Source organism: Antennarius striatus, chromosome 13 (genome assembly GCF_040054535.1).
Source record: "Antennarius striatus isolate MH-2024 chromosome 13, ASM4005453v1, whole genome shotgun sequence".
Lineage (NCBI taxonomy): Eukaryota > Metazoa > Chordata > Actinopteri > Lophiiformes > Antennariidae > Antennarius > Antennarius striatus.
The window spans coordinates 8,073,689-8,097,610 of NC_090788.1; the positions used below are offsets into that span (position 1 = coordinate 8,073,689).

General features: G+C 39.4%; 2 protein-coding genes and 1 long non-coding RNA gene across 6 annotated transcripts; 1 reads left to right on the top strand and 2 right to left on the bottom strand.

The window, feature by feature from the left end:
* Positions 1-4,553: 4,553 nt before the first annotated feature.
* Positions 4,554-15,170, bottom strand: nufip2 (nuclear FMR1 interacting protein 2). 3 transcript variants are annotated; one of them, XM_068331098.1, is made up of 4 exons: positions 14,944-15,168; positions 11,427-13,112; positions 10,030-10,062; positions 4,554-9,150 (listed from the first exon to the last, which is right to left on the bottom strand). In XM_068331098.1, exons 1-4 carry the CDS (start codon positions 15,089-15,091, stop codon positions 9,098-9,100), a joined length of 1,920 nt encoding a protein of 639 aa, XP_068187199.1. In that variant the 5' UTR covers positions 15,092-15,168; the 3' UTR covers positions 4,554-9,097. The 3 variants fall into 3 exon arrangements, 2 of the variants coding, with proteins under 2 accessions (XP_068187199.1, XP_068187198.1); XM_068331097.1 differs by having other exon boundaries at positions 14,926-15,168; XR_011037822.1 differs by lacking the exon at positions 4,554-9,150 and having other exon boundaries at positions 11,427-11,662; positions 11,745-13,112; positions 14,926-15,170.
* A 2,308-nt stretch (positions 15,171-17,478) lies between these two features.
* Positions 17,479-23,213, bottom strand: glra4b (glycine receptor, alpha 4b). Of its 2 annotated transcripts, none has more exons than XM_068331100.1 (9): positions 23,096-23,213; positions 22,215-22,282; positions 21,259-21,482; positions 20,418-20,500; positions 20,189-20,326; positions 19,870-20,084; positions 19,280-19,438; positions 18,789-18,869; positions 17,479-18,682 (listed from the first exon to the last, which is right to left on the bottom strand). In XM_068331100.1, exons 1-9 carry the CDS (start codon positions 23,202-23,204, stop codon positions 18,413-18,415), a joined length of 1,347 nt encoding a protein of 448 aa, XP_068187201.1. In that variant the 5' UTR covers positions 23,205-23,213; the 3' UTR covers positions 17,479-18,412. The 2 variants fall into 2 exon arrangements, with proteins under 2 accessions (XP_068187201.1, XP_068187200.1); XM_068331099.1 differs by having other exon boundaries at positions 18,789-18,872.
* Positions 19,878-22,356, top strand: LOC137606058 (uncharacterized). Its single transcript, XR_011037823.1, has 3 exons — positions 19,878-20,009; positions 20,238-20,345; positions 22,229-22,356. It is a non-coding gene; the product is annotated as an uncharacterized lncRNA (long non-coding RNA).
* Positions 23,214-23,922: the final 709 nt, after the last annotated feature.

Here is a 23,922-nt window from a genome sequence, read left to right on the forward strand (position 1 = left end):
CCTGATGCTCCGTTAGCCACGTGCTTCCACGATGCATTTGTTTTACGTGCTCTGAGGTACCAAACCATCATTACATCTGAATGATGTCAGCTATGATTTCAATAATTCAATGAATCAGGATCCCTTTTTGTGCAGAGCTGAAGAAAGGCCCTGACCCGCGTCTGCCTACCTGTATGGATTTCCCATCTTTAGCAACTCACTCCATCTTCCCCTCATACATGAAGAAGTGTCAAGAAGGTGGTCACAGAGGAGTGCGAGCACACGGGACGTGAGTGATCGGCGTGGTGGGATCAGACTGCGAGTGTGAGTAACTGGTGTTCATCATCAGACAGGCAGAAATCATGGGCTGCTCACAGATTTATGGACAGCTGTAGTGATGGATGATGTCACTCTGGTGCACAATCAGAGGACTTCAATTAGCTGCAGTAATGGCTCATGTATAAATCTCATCCTCGCTGTTTTACAGCTTTCATGGACCAGGAAGGGTTCATGGACCAGGATTCAGTTCAACTCCTGTTTCCAGCAACAACAACAACAAAAAAAAAGGAATTGGATGAAACTTTTCTGACATGCTTTCAAAATGTCCTTTTTTTTCTTTTGTGACCAAATACGTCCCAAATCTATGAATGTCTCCTTCAGCTGCAGTGTCTGAGGAAAATAATTAACAGAAAGTGTGCTTCAAATATAAATGCACAGCGTGAGCCTCACCCTGCTACGCCGTGATTCCTTTGTCTCCAAAACCTTCTGAGACCTTTGACCCTCCCGCCCTTACGCCTTCTCTCCGAGTACAACCCTGATGCTAACTGAAGTCTGCAAGGGTCCAGTGCTTCGTGGCTCTGGGTGGACATCGGAACTGGGCCTGCAGTATTTGTTCTTTGAACCGTGATGTACGTCAGATGGGTTACAAACTCTGGCAAGTGCTGAAGTCTGACATTTGATGATGTAAGGTTTATGGTGATCATCACAGATCACTAAATGTCAGGGACTGTCTGCTCTGAGCTGATATATTCATCCCAGAAAGCAGGAGATGCTCTTGGATGATACATCGCTGCCGGTTTCTGCACCTGTCAAGAATGAGCGGCATGCAAGGGATTCATCAAATGTGTGAGGGCCTTCAATATAAAACTGTTCCATAAAACACCTCCTGACCTGTGCAGCTGAGAAATGCCATGTATCATGGCTCTGTCAGCTCTGACTCACAAACCCGAACCAAAAGCAACAGAAGAATGAGACCACGCATTATTAAGCAACGCTGTACAAATACTAGTCATGATGGAATAGAAGCACAGGTAGAGAAACTGCTCACATTTGACGTTCGGTGCTGTTAAAGCAAAAACAAAATGTCTTTAATCATGTGGTCCACATTCAGATAGATTATTTTTTATTAGTAGTAGTACTGCAGTATGAAACTAGGGTATCCACATTATTTTAATGTAAGTTTCATGAAATGTCATCAAATTATAAATTGGAGCCTCTTACAGTTTGCCTAACTTTTTTCCTTTTTTTCTTGCTTGTATATTCTAACATAAGAAGTGGAGTATGGATTAAATTATGATATGCAATAAAAAGCATAATAACCCACTGTAATCCAGAGGCGTGTTATGCTTCAACCAGTTTATCTGACTGTTTTGTTGCCCCAAGAGAGAAGCGTGGCGTGACTTCTTCTCACACCCTTTTCAGATGTCTATCAGCTGTTAGCACCATGCTAACAACTGTAATTTCCTCTGTAAATTTCCCAAAAGACCTCATTTAGCGGTGCAGAACTTTTTCTTCTTTCCTACCACACTATTAATCTTGGAATCCCCCTGAGATTTATCTCAAGAGCTTGAGGATGAGGCCCGACCTCTAAGTTGGAGACCATTGAGATAAATTATCAATTTTTATCTAATTCCACCTCGAGCAACTGTAACAGTAAAATGCTCCATACACTCTGACACAGAATCACAATGGAAATAACAGTCGTTGGGAAAATGTTCTGCAAATCCATCATATTGTACTTTTATAATGTAATCTTTTTAATGCTCTGCTTGGAGTAATTTTGAATGATGGTGTTGATACTGGTACCTGGATATGAGTACTTCTTCCACAAATGATGGCTGCTACCAGCTCAGTAATGGATCCCTGCTATAGTCTAAGAGTCACATGCAGACCTCAGAGAGCCATGAATAATATTTGTGACGAATTGAGATGTAGGAAAGATCAATTTTTAACATCCATGAGATGTGATTTTTAATGACAGTTGAAAACAAAGTTTTGCTCAGTAATTGAAATAAGGAAATTATATTTAGTTTTAAAAAGCTTACATTAGTGTAACTTTTAAAGAGAACAAATTTGAAAATTTCCCCATTGTGGGACAGATAAAGAATTATTTTATCTTGTCTCTTATCTTAACTCCTGATAATTTAGGTTTCTGCTGCACATACAGTACTTATTGAGTGTTTTCTGGATTTTAGAAAAGACAGAAAGCCTAATGCTCATTTAAGTGATTGCAGTGACATTTTAATCTGGTACAGTTTGCTTCTTTAACCCTGTTAAGTTTGCTTCCCTTCCCGTCACCATATGGGTCACCATATGTCCCCCCTCTTCGAGTGGTCCTGCAGCGAAGTTCCATGTGTCATTCAGAAACACGTCTGCAGACCTGAGCCACTGAAACAAAGATCAAACCTTTTAGTGACCTTCCAGCGCATTGGACAATCTCTCTGAGCACCAGTGCACTAACCATTAAACCCCATGTGGCCCCCATGAAGTATAGAGTAATCGAGGAGGTAAAATTGAAGAGGTGGCAGCAAATACTGATTCAATTCCATTGACAGAATTTTATTTTTTTATTTTTTTAAGTGTGAGTTTATGGTGAAAATACGACCACCTGCAGTGTCAACAGCTTCCAGTATCACCTCAGTAATGACACAACTCACACATTCACACTATATATAATGTATTTCAGGTAGGTGGTTGTTAAAAATGAGCAATTCAGTTTCCAGTGTATCAGTATTTATTTTATTCTTTCATTTTATTTATTTGTTTTTGTTTGTTTATTTATTTATTTATTTATCTGTTGGATGTGTTGGACAAAGATACTTTCACTTTAGAGAGCTTGTGTTAAAATAAATGACTGTAGTTCAGAATTGGTCTTCAGTGAAATTACTTAGGGAATATGGACAGTTACTAATGGACCCCAGCAAATAAAGAAACATTACCTAATCCTATCACACTCACTTCGATATAATAAGTGTTAAGAATGATTTAAAACCACATATTTTAATTGATACTGAAATTCAGCTTTCATCTGAATACAGCAGATGAAAGCTGCAGCCACTCTGTTGATGTGTGTTAAACTCTTCCTCCACAAGAGAGCGTCTTTGGCCTTCGCTCCACTGGTGGGCCAGCAGCTCCACGTCACACTGGTCTCCTCACCAGTGACGTTGTCCTGCTCCAGCAGCCTGTCTGCACACAGAATGACTGTGAGCACATCTGTCACTGAGCAGGGACATTCCCCGACATATGCTGCGATTAAACCCACCCGCAAACAAACCTTATTCTGCATACTCAGCTGTTTTTGTTGGTAAATAACTGCTTTTTTAAATTTTAGAAATCTTGAATAGTTAAATTTGGTTGATTTAGGAGCTAGAAGTTGTTGAGGGCCACAAAAAAAATTCTCATCTCTGCTGTTGGTATTTTTTGACAACATGATTCATATAGTAGATGTTTTGTTTGAAGAACGCAGCCAAACCAAAAGGGCATTTAAATTATTGTTACGTACCATAACTTCTACTATTCTCAACCATCAGACACCACTGTTTGACATTTACAATAAATCATAAATACCAAAGCAAAATTACCAACAAGTGTACCAGAAAAAAGGTGATCAATCCTGTGTTAACTGGTAAGTTCTGGTGATTTATAAATACTGTATTGTATACTATTCTTATTCGTCAGGAAATAGTTTCCTGAGAAGTTACCAAGAAAAGAAATCTTGAAGTAAAAACCTAAAGTTAAGATTACAACATATTTCAATTGAATGTATAATAAATCAGTACTATAAGTGGCCAGTTTCCAAGTGTTTTAATAGATGCTACCAGATAACTATTCTAGTACTGGATGGTTCAACCTCTGCTGCTGTGAAAATCCTGATAGTATAAAAATATGTCCGACTACACCTTAAAATTTTTATCCTCATAAATGCATTAATTCTAATAAAACTATAGAACTGATATCAATGCACATGATTTCTTTTTTGGAGCAGATTTGCATCAAATAAAAGGATTTTTTCAGTTGTGGCAAGCTTTTAGAAAAAAAAGGATGTGTGGCCTAAAAGATGGTTTTATAACAGATTCTTAAAGAATCTCACTGTGCAGTTCATCAGTAGAAGTACTTGGTTATATTCCACTGCAGCTGCATTTTTTAATTATTTACACTAATGGCTTGAGACTCAGATTTCTTTCTCAGTAATTTGTGTTTACGATGGTGTGTTAAAAAATCAAACCATCAGTTAACAGTTTAGGATTTATCAGACAACAGGAAGGCTGAAGAAACAACACAATGACAAGTTGATGAAAATCTGACATTTTAATGGAAACTAAAATTGTGAACACTGGAGTCTTTTTTTTTATTATTATTGACTATTACATTGTTTGGAATTTGAGGGTTATCATCATGCTTTTTTTAAAAAAAAAAAAACATTGTAATGTGACACTTGTTAAATTCAAAACAAATTAAACGTTAGACTGCTCACTTAAAAACTGAAACGTTGATCGGTAAGACATTTGAGGGAAAAAAAATGCTAGTCCCTCTGAATTTAGGGGGAGGGCAAGTGATACAAATTAAAAAGAAAAAAAAACAAGCACAACCATCTGAGATGAGGAGACAAAAAGATGACTCAGCACATTTTACCTCTTCGAATGAAGAAACGCTGCCCTCATTTTCTTCACGTTCTACCTCTCAGGTGTCGTTCAGTTACACGATAAAAAGCCTCCTAAATTAAAACATTTCCACGAGAGGCCGAGACAGATGAAGAGGGGGGACAGTTTATTAAGTCGGGCACAAACAGAGTCCAGCATTTCCCATTACACACGACAGATTACTGGATGAAGAAGCAGCACTTTCGGTATTTGTTTTGTTAGTTGAGATTTCTCCTCTCGCGATGTCATAACCTCTCAGTGACATTCAGCTGCTACAGTAGTGATGTGTCTTTGCTAAAATAAAAAAACATACGAAAAAATCCAAACCTAGCGTGATGTCAGGAAGCTGGTTGTGACATCATAAACGTCCCCCGTGTGGGTGTGTATGTGTGTGTGTGTGTGTTGACCATGGAGTAGTTAAATATCTGAGTAGTGTACCTTTGGCGAAAGCAGATTCAGAGTTGTTGAACTGCATGTGAATACAGTACCTCACTCCCCCCGCGTCACTACAAATAAAGAAAAGTGAGAGGAGCTCTGAGACAGTCTAGTTCAATGCTAATCGCTCCATAGCAACTATTTAAAAAAATTAAATGAAGTAATTTGTAGAAAATCGGTTGGAAACCTTTAAATGTACTAATCCTGGTGCTATCGGGGGGATAGATCAGGATCTATATCAGCTATAATCAATAACCATCTAAAACATCTCGATTTTCTGCATCATTTGTCCTTAAGTCTCATCCTACTTGTGCATCTAGTTGAAGTAATTCATGAAACAAAAATTGAACGTTGTTTCTAGAACATATGTTAAAACATCAACTTGTTAAATCATTTCAAATTAATTATGTGCTCATTCTGACATCAACTCGACAGTGGAGCGCCACAAACACACAACCAGTGAGCGGTCGTCGCCCCATCCCATTCAGTCCCATTCTGGCTTTAGATCACACACTTCCAAAACAAAAGCCATGAATGTTTCAAACAGAGCCCACCGCCTTCAGGCGGGTGCATGTCCCTTTACCAAAGAACTGAGGATTAGCTGTGAGAAAACTTATAGACAGCGCTGCAAACGGTACAAAAACTAAGAAAATGGCACGGATATATGCTGGAAGCAGATTTTTAAACAATCAAAATTGCTGTTAAAAGTTTTTTTTATTTCCCACACAGGCACCTGAACATGAAACAATGGAAGGAGGAGGAGAATCTGAAATATAATTTGCATATAATAGGAAGAATTTTCTATGCACACATCCATGAAATGACGAGGCCCAACTGGCTGACAATCTAAAAGTCTGCGTCAGCATCTTTGAGGCGATCGCACATCCAGACGGGACAGAAGTAGAAGCTCAATGCGCCTCCAGCAAGTCACAAAAACCCTCCACCCTCGCAACTGATTAACCATCCACTCAGCTTCAAGAACCTTTTTTTTTTTTTTTTTTTTTGGTTTGCAGGCTACAGTGCTAATAGCTCCATCTGTATAAATGCATATTCAACGTTGCCTTTTCACTGTGCTAAGTGCTTGAAAAGGACGAGCCTCACGGTGGGAGAATGGACGTTCTCTCATTTCCCTGTCCAGAATCATCCCCTCAAAAAAAAAAATAAAAAGATTAAATACTGTTTTAAAAAAGGTCGTAAGACTACAGTAACATCACACACCACCACGTGAGCACCGTTTCAGATTTAGAAGTCTGCAGATGCCAGATTCCAGCCTGATCAATTTGATATTTCCACCACACGAAAACCTGATTAACTCACTTTATCTGAGGATTAACGGGCAAGCAAGAGAAATTAAATAAAGAGCTTTACCTTTATGACAGATTGTCAACATCCATAAGCACAGAAAACATTAAAGTCTAAATGCTAATGGGCAATATCTGCACAAATACCCCTTTGCGTCGTCGCAAGCCCCGTCCGACGGGCGCTCAGAGCTGACTATGGAAGTTGAATGTCAAGACAACCGGTTTGCAGATTTTTCCATGTCTGCACAGAAGTACAGGCACCAGTGCTGCCGAATGAAAACACACTGGAAAGCAGTGTGACTCGCCCCCCGCCCCTCCCGAAAAATAAAACATGTTTTAACAAACAGGAACAAAGTGGAAAACAATTTCTTTATGAGACCAAAATGATGAATGACAGCACCCTGCACGCCACGACAGCTTCTCCTCACCAGGAGTTATTTGGTGGTTTTGTCACAGCAAGTCACAATCTAGAATATTAATTCAACAATTCCAATTTGAGAAAATTACATGACAGGGGCCATTTGGCAAAACAAAACAAAAACAAAAAACAAAAAGAAAAAACAATATTGAACATAGTCATGGCTTTATCAACACTACCTGAGTTACTTTTAACAATTCTGTGTTAACTTTTATTTCTGAAGAATAACAGCCAGGAGCCATTCTTTATTTCTTGTCAGTACATATAGATCTCTCTACTAATTAAAAGATAAAAGTAATTAGTTTACATAAAGTGCTATTAATCCACACATCCAAATCATTTCTGCTAGAGAATAAAAATTGACAGTTCATCTGTTACACTAAACAAACCAATCCTGATTTGGAGATGGTGATGAAAGTGATGTCAACAGCTGGCCAGTTAGCGATTTTCTTTATTTCTTTCTTCTTTTTTGGGGGGGGAGGGGTCCCTAAAAATTATTCAGATTTTTCAAAATTATTTTTGTAAAAAAACAAAAAAAAAAACAGAAAGCAATCAATCTGTGCAGTGGTCTAAAAACTTTTTTAACCAGCATATTGGGGGCGATTCTTTTTGTAGCTCTACATAACCCATCCCACTCATTGCATGGATCCCACGGTGTTATTGCACATTACTTTGCAAATGTAAAATGTCATCCACAATAAAACATAATAGCATAACTCATCTTCACATTTCAACACAGTCTGACTAAGTGGCTTGTCGGGGGAAACCTAGATTATTATTGCAATTTTTGTTTTTACTATTATCTTTGTGTGGCGATGAAGAGTGACCCTGGACTCGTTCATTCCCACCAGTAAACATGCAGGAAATACAATGCCATAAGACTGAAAAGTGAAGACCCGATTGCTGAGCCAGACAACAAAAAACATACTTTGAAAAATGCAACACGTGTTCCTTTGACAAAAAAGGAATTGAACACTTTTTTTCTTTTTTTTTTACACCGACTGAAACGCAGGCAACATAATCTGAATGAGCATCCTGAGTCTTGCAGCTGAACAAATAGCACAAAACACAGAAGACATGATTGCCAGCGATGCTTCTTGCTTCAACAATTTGTCACTTAAGTCAACTCAGGCCCCACAAGCCAGCAGGTTCATGGATCTGGTTTGAACAGGAGACTGTACTGACCTCGAAGAACTGTATGAAATGTACGAAACGCTTCAAGATTAAAACGTGTTGCCTAACGGAAACATAAAATCTTAAGCACGGCGGGAGCAAAACATGAAGGGCTGGGGCTTTCCTTCGACTGGGGTACTTCTTTACCTGTGCTCTGAAGGGGGAAGGGGGGGAGCACTGCTGTGCACATTACACTCATGTTAGATCAGACAAAAACAGAATAAAAGAAAGCAAGCGTTTAATTTCTGGGCTCTGATGGTTTTTTTCCCTTAAAGAGAGGTTTGTCCCTTCCTGCTTTGGGCCCCTCGCCTGTGGGCTCCCCACTTAACTTAAAGTATAAAAGGACTCCGTATATATTCCACAACTTCAAGGCATTCTTTGTAAAGTGTGTTCTCCTGTCCTCCACGATTAATTCAAGCTTGCACGCAGATGTGTGTATGTATAACGTCTAACATATCTACAATGAACTCATTTTGAATGCGTGAACAAAGAAAACGACTGAGGCGTCCCAAAGTCACACCGACGGCTGCCTCGGTTCAAAGAGATAAAGGCTTAGGGAGGTGAAAGCCATGACGCCTTCCTTTGTTGAACTCCTGAACATCATCCTGGAGAGCCATGAGACAATCGATTACACGTCTCCAAAGTTGCAAGTGTCCACAGGTCGGCTCTTGATGTCCCTCCAGGGTGTGACCGTTTGTCTGATGCCCCCCCCTCCTGCAGAAGTCCCATTATTCCAGGAGTATTTTGTCATGCTTTACTATCAATGTTTTCACAGTTGTCACTTTGTCTGTTCAACAGGATTCCTGTTGTCCAAAGGTAGATAACTGCAGCACCCCAGGAGAGAAGACAGTAAGTACTGTAGACCATCTACCTCACTGATTAGGTCCATCCTTGGTCTCATCATACACTACCACTCTTTTTGGATCTACAAGAAGAAAGAACGGGGGGGGGGGGGGCATAGTGTTAGATTCCTCAAGAGAAGAATTTTTTTTTGTTTATTGCTAAATAAAAGACATCTTCCCTTAAGCCATCAACAAAATCATTATGGTATCAGATAGAAAGTGAACTTTCCCTCGGTGCTAAAAGCATATTGATGTCTCATTGTTTGATATTTAGCTACCATAGCCTAAAAAACTGATTGCATTGTGTTGATATCAACAGACTGTTTGGAATAATTGCTGTGCTTCTCTTGCCAGCTGGCAGGACTGCAGCACCAGAGAAGCACACGCCAGCAGTATGTCACAGTTAGTAATTTTAACAGTGTCTCTGCTGGTGATTACCTTGGGTTGCTTATGTTTCTAATGTTTCATTAGAAAACAAACAAGGCCCTTTGTTTTGCAAGGATTTAGTGTAATGTGGCGTTGGTCTGTTATATACAGCCATGTCTCCTGGAGAGGCACTAATGTTGCCTTTGTGCTCGGAAACATAAACCTCAACTAGAAAATGTCTTTTGTGGTAAGAAGTTAAACAAGCAGAGCAGGGCATTTGTTGTTGAACTAAAAGTCAATAGATGCTAATGAACATCTTTGCTAATAACTATTAAAAAAATATAATTACGCAGTCATCAACAACACCCTGTTACCACACAGAGGTCGACAAGTCAGTATGTAAAAGCAAAATAGTTAAGGAAGATTGAGATTCTGGCTGACAAAATCCTGGTGTGAATCCTCTGTGATGGGATGTTTTCTATATGCTACTCACAATTTAAGTGCAATGATAAAAATGTTCACAATTTTTTTGTCAATATTGTTGAGCAAATAAAAATGCTTTAAAGAAGTTAGAAAATTGAAAGAATTCCATTTACCTTGTTTTTGCAAGTTGAAAATGAATTCCATTTCTGTTGAAAGGGGAGGAAAAGCACATTATTCCAACATCTGCATCAACGGGAAACGCAATATTGACGTCTGTAACATGTATTCAATTCATAAAATGCATTGTAATCCTTTAGATTTACAGTAAAACTAAAAAATGTTTTTCATACGATCGCATCATTTTCTGTGGTGGCCATTAAAAGCATTTACATCTCCTAATTTCCTCTATATTAGTTTTCATTGTTAAGGGCCGACTGCCATCCCCTCGTGGGATTCAAAGTGCCATGAGAGTCACAGGAAATGATGCTGCACGCAAACCAGCATTAGGGTTTGCAATCTTATCTAGACATGATGACTGTTCACTTGTTCAAACCAAAGCTCTATCAGAGGAAATTTGTCACATTTTACATGATTGGCCAATCAGTTTTTATGGTGAATGTAGTGAAATTAACAGATTTATTCCTTTGTGCATGTTATGTCAACCAAGAAGAATGAGTTTTCATCCAACAGAAGTTTTTTTTTTTTTTTACAAAAGCGTCATTTAATACACACAACGATGAAGTTTGGCATCTAAAATATTAGTGCCGAGAAAACAGCACATGGCCGACTCTGGTATTCAGTGGTGTTTTTAAGAGCCAGGGATGTAGCTGTAGAAATGCTAAGCGCAGCCCCGGTTTGGGCTTGTTTACACCTGGAGCATCCAAGGGGGAAAAAAAAAAAGAGAAATGGGGACTAAACAGGCCATCTGATCCTTTTCTGCAAATGTCTTCCTCTACGTCTGCCAGGAAGATGGCAAGGCTCAGCGGACGAGCCATTTGATTTCACTTTGTTCAAACATGACAAACATTCTGAGCACAATTGAGGTTGCATACCAGCAAACTGACTCTACTTCAAAGTTGGAATCTCACTTTTGTCTATATTTTAAACATTCTATTGACCTTGGTGGTGTTTAAGACAATGCCATAGTGGATATGATGCCTATTTCAGGTACACTGTAAAAGCAGGATGGATACCAGCACTTGCTTATATTGCTTGTACTCTGTACTTGGCTACTAATTGCTGGTAACGTGCATGATTTGTTCATATTTAAGCCTCAATAGATTGTGAATACAGAAATGTATTTAGGATGACTGAAAAGTCAAACTCTAGGGTTGTTTTTGTCAGTGAGCTTCAGAAGCTCATGAACAATACCTCTTGGTTTACCCAGGTGCCTGTTTTTCCATGAAGTACAATATGAAACAATTTGCATGTTTGTTTAGATGTTTGTTTAGTGTTATAATTTTCTGTTGTGAAAGTGAAAGTTGTTAAATCAACCACGACATAAATCTGAAGGATTGCAGCCTGATCTAATACACAACACAAAATGACTTTAATAAATAGTGCAGGTTACCTTTAGTGTGATAAGTGACAGCAGCTTTAATGTCAAAGGAGCCCCAGCTACACCTTCTGCCAATGTCTTTAGAGTGGGCCTTTTCTTTAGATGAGCCAAACAATAAAGTGGTTAGCTGGCCCTGTGCGGGTTTAACACCATTGTCTTTGTTGGGGGCCGAAAGGGCAGAACCTGCACTCTTGCACTCGGCCTTTGTCTTTTCTTGACCGCATGACTGTAGTTTGTTCCCCTCCTCACTCATCACACAAGCAGGAGAACAAGCATTAGACACAACGCAAGGGACACAAGTCCTTTTCTCGATGTCTTGAGCCAAAGTACCTGGCTCCAAGAACGACGGGCTCACGTCAAAGCAGGGCTGTCCAGCCTTGGCTGCAACTCCCTGACTATTGCCTTGTGATGCGACAACAGGAGCCTCGTCCTCTGCTGGCACCTGGCCACCTCCTCCTCCTTCTTGCCCCAAATTGGGCTCGTTGATGAATGAAAGCCCCCACTGATTCTGGAAGATGTCTCCCAAGGTTTTCTGATTTGTCTGAGCAGCCGGTGGGTCAAGGTGACGAGCGCTGGGGAGCACAGGTTGCATATTTAAAGGGTAAATTAAGAGAGTACACTTTCTAAGCTGGTACGCTTCTCCATCTACAGGACTACTTGTAGAGCTACAGTTACTTTCCAGAGGAGAGGCTACATTCTCACCACCTGGATTAGATGGGGCTGGTGAAATACTACTAGCAGCAGGAGCGAAGAAGGTACCCACTGGACATCCATTTCCGTTTCCAGAAACGGGACCGTTGGTAAAGCTAGCTGAGGTGATAGTTTTCATAGCAGACATAGGGACCTGTGACAGTCTAACCGGAGGAGGAAGCGCCTCTCCTCCACCTTGAGCTACTTTGTTGAGGTTTTCTTTTACTTTACTTGCATAACTTATCTTGGGAACAATTTTAGCACTGCTATTGTCCACAGGAAATACTGGAGGGGGCTTAAACAAAGTCCATGAGTCCTCTTTTGAAGGTGAGGAAAGCTTGGCTTTGTGTCGCTCTTCAGTCTTTTTACCAGAGGTGCTGACTGTTTTGCCATCAGAATTTTTCCTCTGAGATTCCCCCGTTGAAGCCTCTGACACAACAACCCTTCTACCCGCTGACTGAGCTTCTACTTTATGGACGGCTCTAAAGCCATCCAGTTTTGAAGTCATTCCCTTCTCAGTCATCTCCAAATTAAAAGCCCCATGCTCCTGTGGAGAGTTGCCCTGTTGCATGTCTTTCTCCTTATCTTTAATCACATAATCGTTGTTCTTGGTGTTGTTACATCTGGCCTTGCGTCTCTTCGGAGTCGTATATCCACCTTCGGAGCCGCTACCATCATTGTCTTTGCTGGAATAGCCATTTGTAATTAAGCCACAGTTTACAATGCCATTCTGAACAAAAATAGAGTCTTTCTTATCCAAAGGTTGGCCCTCATGATGATTCCAATCCAGGGCCTTGTCAATTTTATAGTCAATATTCTTCTTATGGTCCAATCCTTTGCTGCTCAGTTTAGGAACAGTCGTGTACAGCTTCTGTGTTGACTTCTGCTTCACATTTGTATTACTTGTGAGTCTGTTACCATTGTTGGGGGGACGCGACATGCCAACAGTATCAGACGGATGTGAATTCTTCTCCCCCTCCTCCTCACTGATATTTACTTTTTTAATGCCTGAAAGAGGAAAAACAATCTGTAAAACACAAAACTTTACATAACAAAACACAACAAACATTTGTTCTATGACTACCAGCTAGCAGCTGTATAGAAGTTTACCAAAACTTTTAGCAGAAATTATATAAGTCAAGCAAAGAAACTACCAAATATTCAGTAAAGTACATCTCTCTCCCTGAAAAAAAATGGCTAATTCAAATTTAATAATTTTGACTTAAAATGGCACACTAGAATATTACAATCAAAATGACAGTTACTGCTATTTTTTTTAAAAAAGACTTGAGCTGCTATTTCCACATACCTAATATCACATACCTGTTTATATTCTACATATCTGTTAGTGTATTTTAGTGTTAGTTTTCTGTGTACAGCATTGAATCTGGTTTTTACTCTTTGCACTCTGCAATTCCTTTTTGTGCACCAATCCTGTCTTTTGTACCAATACTACTATATGTGCCTTCAATTGGACCTTGGGGAAAAAAAGTTTTTTAATTTACTGAATTGAATTTCCAGTGCAATCCTTGACAATGCACCATTATTGGACATTGATGACTTTTGTTGCTTTTCAAGCATCTTTACAGATAAATTCTTACATCTACAAACGGGAAACTGCCGCTGTACAACTTTTGATCAGACAGGATTTAAGTTCATATTGTGACCTGAGCTTGTTGATGACTGAATGCATAAATTATAGACATATTTCGAAACTTCTCCTTTACAATAATCAATTATATTAATTGAGAATATCTTCCCTGAAATCAAAAACTAGCTGTTGAAATGTATCCGAGCAGGAGTGGTTGCAGCATTCATGACATGCATTTCCTGCAGTCAGCTTCTCACACAGAAGCCTGAGAGCTGCTGTCAACGTGGGGCTTCCCACTAAATGGTGCTGCGTTCGGGTCTGTAGCACCTGCACACAGCCTCGCTTTAGGTTTCAAACGGAGGCAAACGTAACGTTTATGCTAACGGTATCTCTCACTTGCAAAAAAAAAGTGTATTTTCGAGCTGTCGTCATAAAGTTTGCGTGGCTTTTACACGCGGACTGGACAACATGCAACAGGCCTGTTAGGGCGCTAGCTAATGTCAACTAGCTAGCAAGCCCCCTGTGCACTGACATGCCGTCGCAAAAAAAATGGAAGACTGCGCTGCAACAAAAACATTTCTAAACAAGAAATAGTAGTAGACAAAATAAGATAACGGTTTGTAAGTAAAGGGAGGTGTCACTGTGGAGTAATTCTTAACTATCCAGTTATCTTTCACTGCACTAGCTCGCAGTAATATTCTAACATGGCCGACAGGAAATGGCAGCTCAGAACATTCCAGTGGAGCCGGCTCGTTTTCCTAAAGTGGACACAAGCATGCTGAAATGAATAAGACACAGTTTGAACGACTGTTGAATGCGACGACTCAGCATAGACGCTTATCATTAGATGTGCTTAACATGCATACTAACCAAGCGAGATTCCCTGGAATGGTTTAAGTGGCGTTTGTTACAGAAATCTGACAGAGAAGCCGGCGCACAAGGTCAATCCCCGATATGTCAAACACCACCAGCGACAACTGTCACGCAACGTCAGCCATACATTTAGCTAGCTCAATTAATAGCCGATTCCTTGTCCGACAGTTGTAAACTATCGCTCAGACTAGCCAAGCAACACAAAAGTCATAACGTTCTGAAATATTCTGTAAAATAACACGAAGTTTAGCTAAATATTCGTCCGCCAGGCTAAGCTTCCAATCACGGTGAAGTTAGAACTGGTTAGCAGAGGCTAGCTGACATTAGCTGAGTAAGGCTAGCTAAGCGTTAGCTCACTTTTCCGGATGGCCCAACCTGTTTTCTTCGTCTGCGTTTCCTGATGCTGGCGCTGGATGTGGCTTTGATCATTTTTTAGACAAGCTGTATGTTGAATAGAGTTCCTGTCCTCTCCGTGGTGATGGTACTGCCTGTCTTGAGCCCGATCTTTGGGCTGTTCCTCCATTGAGGTGCAGAATGTCGGACTCGCCCAGCAGCCACTGCGTTAGCTCACTGGGTAAGTACAGAGCAGTCCAATCACTGCCAGTGTAAAACGGAAGCTATTTGGAGCCTCTGTAAACGTCAGCAGCAAACGTCTAAAAATGGCCATGTTTTGGTGGTCAACTCCACAAAACACCACGATTAGTGTCTGGATTTAATTCTGCAGGGAATACCTTTCGAAACTTTTCTGATTTCGGAGGGTATTTGGAGTTTCACTTCTCCCGAAACAATGAATAAATAACGGACAGGTGCTAACCAAATCTTTTCTTAGCAGGCAGTGGCGGGGTGGGGTTTGCGCCCAAATCATAAGACCGGAGGCGCTGCCACGTCTCCAGCCAGTAGACACCTCCATGGAGGGTCCAGCCCGGCTGACATGCAGAGAAAACTTACTGCAAAGTTTATTTTAATTTTCTTCAACATAATGTAGAATTATAAAATGGAGACTGTTTCTATTTTTTTATGCATTTGTGTCAAAATGAGTTAAAAATGTATCCTAGAATCACAAATGTGCGCGCATAAATAAGTGATGTGTTGCATTTCCAGTGGAATATACTGTACAAGAAATAACTTTATCATAGTTGAACTCATGCATATTGTCTAGTGAGATATACTTTACATCTTCTGTAATGTTCAGTTTAAAATACCATTATAAATACCAAGATTCAAACTCATCCTGCCATCCATCAAAATAAAATATAAATTAATCTTGTACTCATTTAAATGTTTTATAGTTACTATACTATTAGGCATCTGTGTGTGTGGAATGGTTTTATGAATTTTATTTCTTATAGGTCTGCTGTCCTTTCATGCAATCAATATAATTTAAACAAAGTATCCCACAGTAAAGATGTCTATCAGAATAAGGATAACATTAGGTTTTGTACTCTGACACTAAGTAAGGGAAGAAAATCTTATTTAATGTATGGATTTGCCTCAATTCCTGGTCAAGCAAAGGGTAAGTGTGCTTGAAGGTGTTTGGAAAGATTGGAATCTCCAACTCATGTTAAACAATGGCCATAGAAAGGGTTGAAATGTGTCAGAAGGAAATGCTTGTAACCAAAGTGATGATCAGTAAAGTAAGAATATAGCATCAGTTATTGTATATATGTCAAAATTATGACAAAAATTGATTGATTTATTTTTTTTACTGTGTAATTCAAAAGCCTCAGACAATAATAGATCCTGATTGTGCACTCACTATAAAGAAAAGCCTGTGTAGAAGAATCGTCTGGCTAGTGTGGGCAAGTGTGTGATACTGCGTCCATCTGTGATGAGGCATTCTAGAGTGAACATCACCCTCTTGTGGCAAGATTTCTCACATTTTGAAAGTACAGTACATCATGGCGCTTGTTTTATATCAGGATGTATTTACCATATCTGAATATAATATGCTTTCTTTGGAAAATTGAATTTCAGCCCCTGTCTCTGGTATTGGTTAAGTTCTATTTAGCCCATTGGCTTGTTCTGATGAAAACAAGCCTAATGTAAGATAACAAATTATTAAATACAACATTGAGTCAAACTTTCCCCCATAATGATGGATGTTTTCTACTCAATAGCTGTTAAACCTTTGCAGTGCTTCTTAAAAGCATGTTTGTTATCAGACATAATTTTTCACATCTTGATGTACAACTAAATATCAAATATCCATTCTTTTGCTTTTATTTCCAGAAAGACTCCAGGTGTTTCACAGACTCATATTACTGCTGTGTGCAGCCCTGCTCATCTTACTTTAAATGCATGTGACATGTACATTTTTAAATGAAATATTAATATTGCAGCTGCATGTATGACAAGTTTTATTTTTAAAAAGGCACTATGTTTGTAGAGATGGACATAGTCTCCAGGCATGCCCTCACAGAAATGCTTATCCAGCTATACTCTGTTTTAGAAACCCACACAGCGTGGGGTGCTGCACAAGCCATGGGGGAAATTCAAGAGCCAGTTATTGTAGATTTGTTATTTTATATTTTTACCACTGAAAAAAAGAGCGAGGAGAATTATCTTTGCTATGGGCAGCATCGAGAAAGACAAATCTGGTGAGACCTAATTGACTGTATAGATGCTTCTGGCCTTAGAGATAGCTGCAGTTTGCTCATTAAAATATTACTAAAAGGCAAGTGCATGCATTTGGTTCAGATCCTGGCATGCTGTGAAACATTATCAATTTACATGCATATGTAAAAAAAAGTGTGAATCAGTATTTCAAATGAAAGTATTTATTTTGTATTGATCAACAAAGGGTTTTGGGGATATATTCATTTCTTAAGGAGAAAAAAGACAACATATTATTAATGTTTAACTCAGTTTGACTTTTTTAAACACTGATACAACAGCTATTGGGAAGGCCTTGGGGATACTTAGACTTTAAGCACTAATGTTATGATAACCGCTCCGTGGCCAAACAAGTTAATCTCTTAAAATTTTAATTAAACCTCTTTATTGAAACTATATATTTAATTTACGCCCATCTATCAATTTTCATGTGAAAGGAAACTAATTGGTATAACACACTAATCTCTACAGCTTGTTACTGTCTTATAATGATGTTTCCACTTTTAATTTACTCTTGTTGAAAGAATGAATATTGATAATGTTCCACTACGCAGGTTTGAAACTTAAATCTTGAACTCATAAATGTGATTGTTTAGGCATTAAATAACATCATTTAAAGTTTAGAAAAGAAATTAATTTAGGCGGTAGTCAAGATGGTAGACTTCAACATATATTTTAACTGATATCACCTAATAAAGAAGACATGAAATCTTAGATTCCTCAAGAAAAGATTTTCATTCTTGTATTTTATTTCTCTGTAAAACTATAGCTAAATTGGGAATCACCAAAGTCCCTTCTTGTTGTGATGAACTGCATCTTTTGTCTGTGATAAAACCTTTACTTCTGGATCATGTTGAGCATGACATCTGTGGATTTATTGTGTGAGGTTGTGTTGTGGTACAACACATGTGAACCTACACAAAGAACACATACTGACATCTCTCCAAAGTGTGAATTGCAATTCTTTGGATGTTTACTGTACACGTACTGTACACTGACATGTAATGCATAAAGCATCAATGCTGCTGAAAAGTGAATTTCTTTTGAGGTATTACATTTTTAATGAAACCAGAGGACTCCTTGTCATGGAGTTTCCCAGAGGAGCTGGACATGCAGTCAGAATGCATCTTGAATGCCTCAGCTGAGGACTCTCAGACCGTAAATGTTTCAGTGAAGAGAGCAGAATTAAAGGTATCCCGTGTCTCTCCGGTCCATTCCAGTCATTATGTTGTCACAGTGCAGCCAGGAGGTCCTCATGTCGTAGAACTTTGTAGGTAAGCCAGTAGAGGACATTAAACATGAGGAAACTCATCGGGAAAACGGCTCGAGAGATGGTGTCAATTCTTTTTGCCCGATCCACAAAGCGCCGGCGTATGTCATAGAACCCTAAACCAGGAGGTAAATCTGCAAAGACCGGTGCATCCATTTCCACCGCAGTCCCTCTGGACAGTGCCAGGCCAAAACTTTGGAAGAGTAAATCCTGCTGCGTCAGCTCTTCCTCCTGGGAGAGAAAGACACCACATTAAAAACAAAACATTGCTCAACCAATTTTCCTTCTTGATCCACGGATTGGTCCATACTAAAGTGATTGAGGTAATAGAACCTACCCTGGCACAGACGCTGCATTGCTGGGCTGCTGCGTTGTTGCCTGATATGTTGTTTCCTTTCACCTTACCATCACCACTTGCCTGCTGAGAAAAAAAAACACATTCATTCACATTGCAAGCAAAATACATTGAAAGGGAAGTTTGTATCCAAAATACAACTTGGATGTCCTGAATTTATATTTCAAAACTTGTACTTTAATAAGCAATCATCTCTTCTACAGCTGCTATTAAGTTTATATTAGTGCTGGCCTGGCCTGGTTTGTCTCCCCTGTTTTTCTTCTCATGAAATCCAAAGTGAGGCACAAATATGCCGGGAACATTCAGTCAGCAGTGGAGTAAGGTGATGGCTTGAATTAATTACAGGTCAGTGGCATCAGCATTTCCTGGCTGGAGAGCAACATGCAGCTGAGTCGTGTAGCCCATGCATAGCTGGATGCTGTGAATAGCAGGTGACAGCTGCCCCAGGGGCTCAGGGCGTGGGATGCACTCACAGCTCTCTGCCGCTGCTGCTCCCTGAGCTTCTTCCTCATTCTGAAGAACTCTTTGTGCTGGCGTGAAACAAAATTAACAGCCGCGTACTCTAGCAGCGCCGCAAACACAAAAAGGAGACACACCGCCATCCAGATGTCGATGGCTTTCACGTAGGACACCTGTGAAACCAGAATAGTCAAAGGTGAAATAATCAGATTTGAGGCAGTAGTTCATAAAATTATTTGAAAAGTAACCTTTAGCCTTTAGAAATGTAAAAGAGTGGAAGTAGCACCTATATAGTAGAAATGCCTTGAAAATGTAGTGCAGTATTTAAGTGGTTTCTTATTTCCCACCAGTTATGTCAATGATTGTACAATTATTGTCTATTAAAACTCAATAATCTCTGTTGTTTTTCAGGAGTGGAAATCTTTAGATTTACTCATTCACATTTTTTTTACTTGCAGCTACTCACTAAGTGTAAAAGAAATTACAGTCCTCATATGTGACACATTAATAAAACTAAATGTATTGCTGCAGTATATTAATATTTTATATTACTACATATTACAGCATTTTCCAACATAGAGTACAGCAGATCAAACTGTCTAACCTTTGGCAGAGATGCCCTGGAACCAGAGCTTTGTGTAGTCATGGTGAGGACTGTAGTGATTCCCAGTCCCACTCTGGCTGGAGCTGCATCCATGTTGATCCAGAAGGAGACCCAGGACAGGATGACGGTGAGCAGGCTCGGTATGTACATCTGGATCAGATAATAGCCCATTTGTCGCTCCAGGTAGAATTTGACCTCTATGCAGGTAAATTTACCTAACCACAGGAGCAGATACAGGTACAAACTGACAATCTTATTAGAAGTTGATGTGCAGTGTGTATCAAGGATGTTGGTTGCCAGGTCATCAGGTGCTATGTACCTGTGTTGTAGTACTTGGTACAATATCCCAGACCTTTCTCCTCCTTCAGCACAAACTGAGGAAGCATCAGATCATCTGCTACCTGCACCGCTCCAACATCAAGCCATTCAAAAATGAGATCGTTCATGGTGTAGCCGACTAGAAGGGAGGCAAAGAGGTGTGTATGCAATAAGTTCACGACAGAATTAGTACATAATGTCTTCAAGCCTGTGTTGAAAGACTAACTCACAACTCTCAAGCTGCATGGTGCAGGTCTGGCTGTCCATGGGGAAGTTCTTGAGATCCATGGGACAGGAAAGTACGAGTGTCAGTCTGAAAACCAGCGACGGCGTCAACATAATAGCATTGTTAGACTGTGAAAAATAACTTCAAATCCCTTTAGTGAATAAAAAATACCAAAGTACTCTCAACCCACAGCTGAAAATGTGAAAACATACACCAAAAAAGTCCAAAGCCAACCCCTTAAAAGTAATGGAAAGGATTTTATGGGGTCTGATTTATCATGTTTCTTTTTACCGAGTCCTGGACTCTTTATTTTACTGAGGATTAAATCAAGCATCTCACACAGAGAGCAGTGTCGCAGAGAGGAGGAAAATTAATGATCTTCATTTATCCAGGGGTTAGTAAGAAAGATATCAAATAAAGCCATAAATTCTAATTATGAGTAAAGAAGAATGAAAGATTTATGTTGGTAAGTGGTTAGCTGGCGGTGGTTAAGGGTTGCTCTAAATGTTCAGTAAGGAGCGAAGGAGTTTCATGAGTTCCTAGGAGAAGTTTTAGTGCTCTAATGAAAATTCCTACCATTATGCTACGATTCACTGCTGCTTTAGTGCCACGTTACTGACCTGATTCTGTTTTAGCCTGCAGTTATTGTTTAACATGAACTTGTACACAGTGGGTGCTGGACAGCACAATGACAACTCAACTGAACTGGAGTGAAACAAACATGCTGTTGGAGCCTAGAGGGACGATGTTAGGTTTAGAAGACAACACATTAAGGTAGAAGTTAATATTCAGTTGGCAATTTGAGAGACCATGGAAATGAATAAAGTCGAGGAAAAACAGGTCACCTGATGCTGTACAAGACATTTCCATTCTGGAATATCCTCAGCAGTTTGTTGTCTGTTGTGACCTCATGAAAGTTTGCTCCCTTTTCATTTGCAAAGAAGAGGTCAGGTTTCCAAATGGAGTCTAACATGGATGGATCCAGGTCTAGAGAATCATCTGGATACTCCTTGTATGCCAGTCGGGGGTCATTCCACTGCTGTCGCAGAAAAACATTGAGCCGATAGTCCTAGGATAGATTCATGATTAGAAATGAAAGTTATTTAAAGTAAAAGGAACAAAATATGCTTTACACTAACATGGAGCAGTGGATGGAATTTATGTTGCTGGGAGCCGCAGTAGGATTTTATACAGTTGTCAGATATTTTCAAAATAATCTATTAAAAACTATTGAATCATTTGAGTTTGTGAGGTTCCCATATGTGTAGGATTGTGTAACAATAAGAAACAAATAACCTCTGAAACTTAGTTAAGTGCTTTAACACAGAACCAATCATGCAAATCTAATTCTTGACCAATAAAATGACTTTGAACTGACACCTTAATGGTTTATAGGAGTAATTGTTATGGTCTTTCTCTTTTAAGTGACACATCTGTGATGCGTAAATACTCTGGAGTAAATTCTCTTACAGAACATTATTTTCAGCCTTATTTCCCCTGCTGCTGTGTCAGTCAGAAGTTTAATGGTGCAAGCAGCAGTGATGTGAGAAATCTACATATCTGTTTCATCTAAAGGAGAGCAGTTACACCCAGACCTAAAAGCTCAATGCTTGACTGAAGACTAGAACTGCCACTTAGCTACTATTTAAAGTTGAAATCTGTCACAAATAGAAAATGTCTTACTCTGTAAATATTAAGTTAGACCAACAAAGAACAGATTTTTTTTTAAAAACAGTTGTTCACATGTCTGTCTACTATGTCTTTCCTTGAGCCCTCTCAGAGTTATTAAGAGAATTCTCACCATTGTTGTTTCAGTGATGGATCCAAAGCTGTTGATGAAGATGTTGCAGGTAACGTTGACAGGAGGACCTGGTAGGAGCAGATTGTCACCACACATTACAGCGACACTTGTTTGTTAAACACCACTGATGATGTGTTCTGAGGAGACCTCAGAACATGAGGTAATGAAGGGGGCAAAATGAATGAGTGTCGAGTGTGTAAAACAACATCCTCTTGTTCTCTTTAAGGAGTGCCATGTTGTGTCCTAATAAATAGACTTGTCCCAGATAACCAGTGTGAAATTGTGTTGTCATTCCCAGCACACTTCCATTAGTGTAGTACGTCTGCCTACGACCAAAACTTTAAATATTTCAGGGTCTCTTTCCCTTTGAGAGAATAATTTATTGATTCTTCTTTGGTGACATTAGTATATACTGTATATAAATATATATAGATAGATATAGATAATCAACCAGGATGTATCCAGCATACACTGTCAAGAATATGGAGCAAGTATGAAATAAATATGAAATCCAACCCCAGAGACTGAGGGGGGAAGTGTGTCAGAGAGAATCTGCTGGCTTCACTCACAGCCAAAGATCAGGATCTAAAATAAGCCTGTGGGGCAACATATGACTGTAACAACACATTTCTGACAAAAAAAATCATCTAAGAGAGAAAAAAAAAGATTCCCTGAGGTTGTGGGTCAACATTAAAACAGCACAAGACATCACAAAAAAAGGCTTGAGTGTGAAAACGTTGCAGCCTGCAGCATTTCTCACTTCTAACCCACCCGTGAATGATTTGTGCAACTTAATTGTGCTGATTGTCGTACAAAATGAGCAGCGCCTTTTCTCACACCTGTCCTGGCAGAAGTCCTCTCACTGCACACTGTTCTGTTACCTTTGAAGTTGGGTCTGATGCGGGCGTCGTATCCAGATGTCCGTCCCATCAGTTTGTCCAGAAAGTCCGATGGAGAGGGGGGCTTGGCTGCCCTGCTGGGGAGTTTCATCTCCTTACAGAGCACAGACCTGCCAGGAGATGTGACACACAACTCTTATGGAATGGAAGTTTTTTCTCCTTTTGGTCTCTATAAAAATATTTCCATTCCCCTTGGGAAAAGTTAAATCCAATATACACTTAGGATCTATACGATTGAGGCATCAAAAGCATTTTTTTAAATCAAAGGTTTACTATACTGCATTCAAACTTAATACATTAAACTATGTTAAGTTAAACATTTTCCCTTTATGTAACTGTATTTTAAATACAAATTACAAAATATTTCATGCATCATATGTAGATAAGTCTCTCACAAACTAAATCTCATGTCATCAATGCATGCAGTCAAATCCTTTTGAATAGACTATTAAACATGCATTTACATCACAATCAGTCATTTAGATTTTTCTCTTGGAAATAAGTCCAGGGTGTCTGATATGCTAAAAGTTCAAATATGCAAATTTCCTCTTACTTGTCTTGAATGAAAATGAGAAATGAAGCCAACACCATAGACGAAGCGTGCAACAGCATTCTTTGTAAAAACACTGATGACCAAACCAATAAAAGAACTGAAAAAAAACATAGAAAGAAAAAAAAAAGCAGAGATGGGAGAACTTGTTGTTGCCTGTTCCAGCCAGGCTCCGTCGTCTGCTCTCAACTGAGCATCCCTCCCTTTTCTGCAGGTGTAAAACACAGGAAGCTGCTGCTGTATAATTCAAAATCCTCAG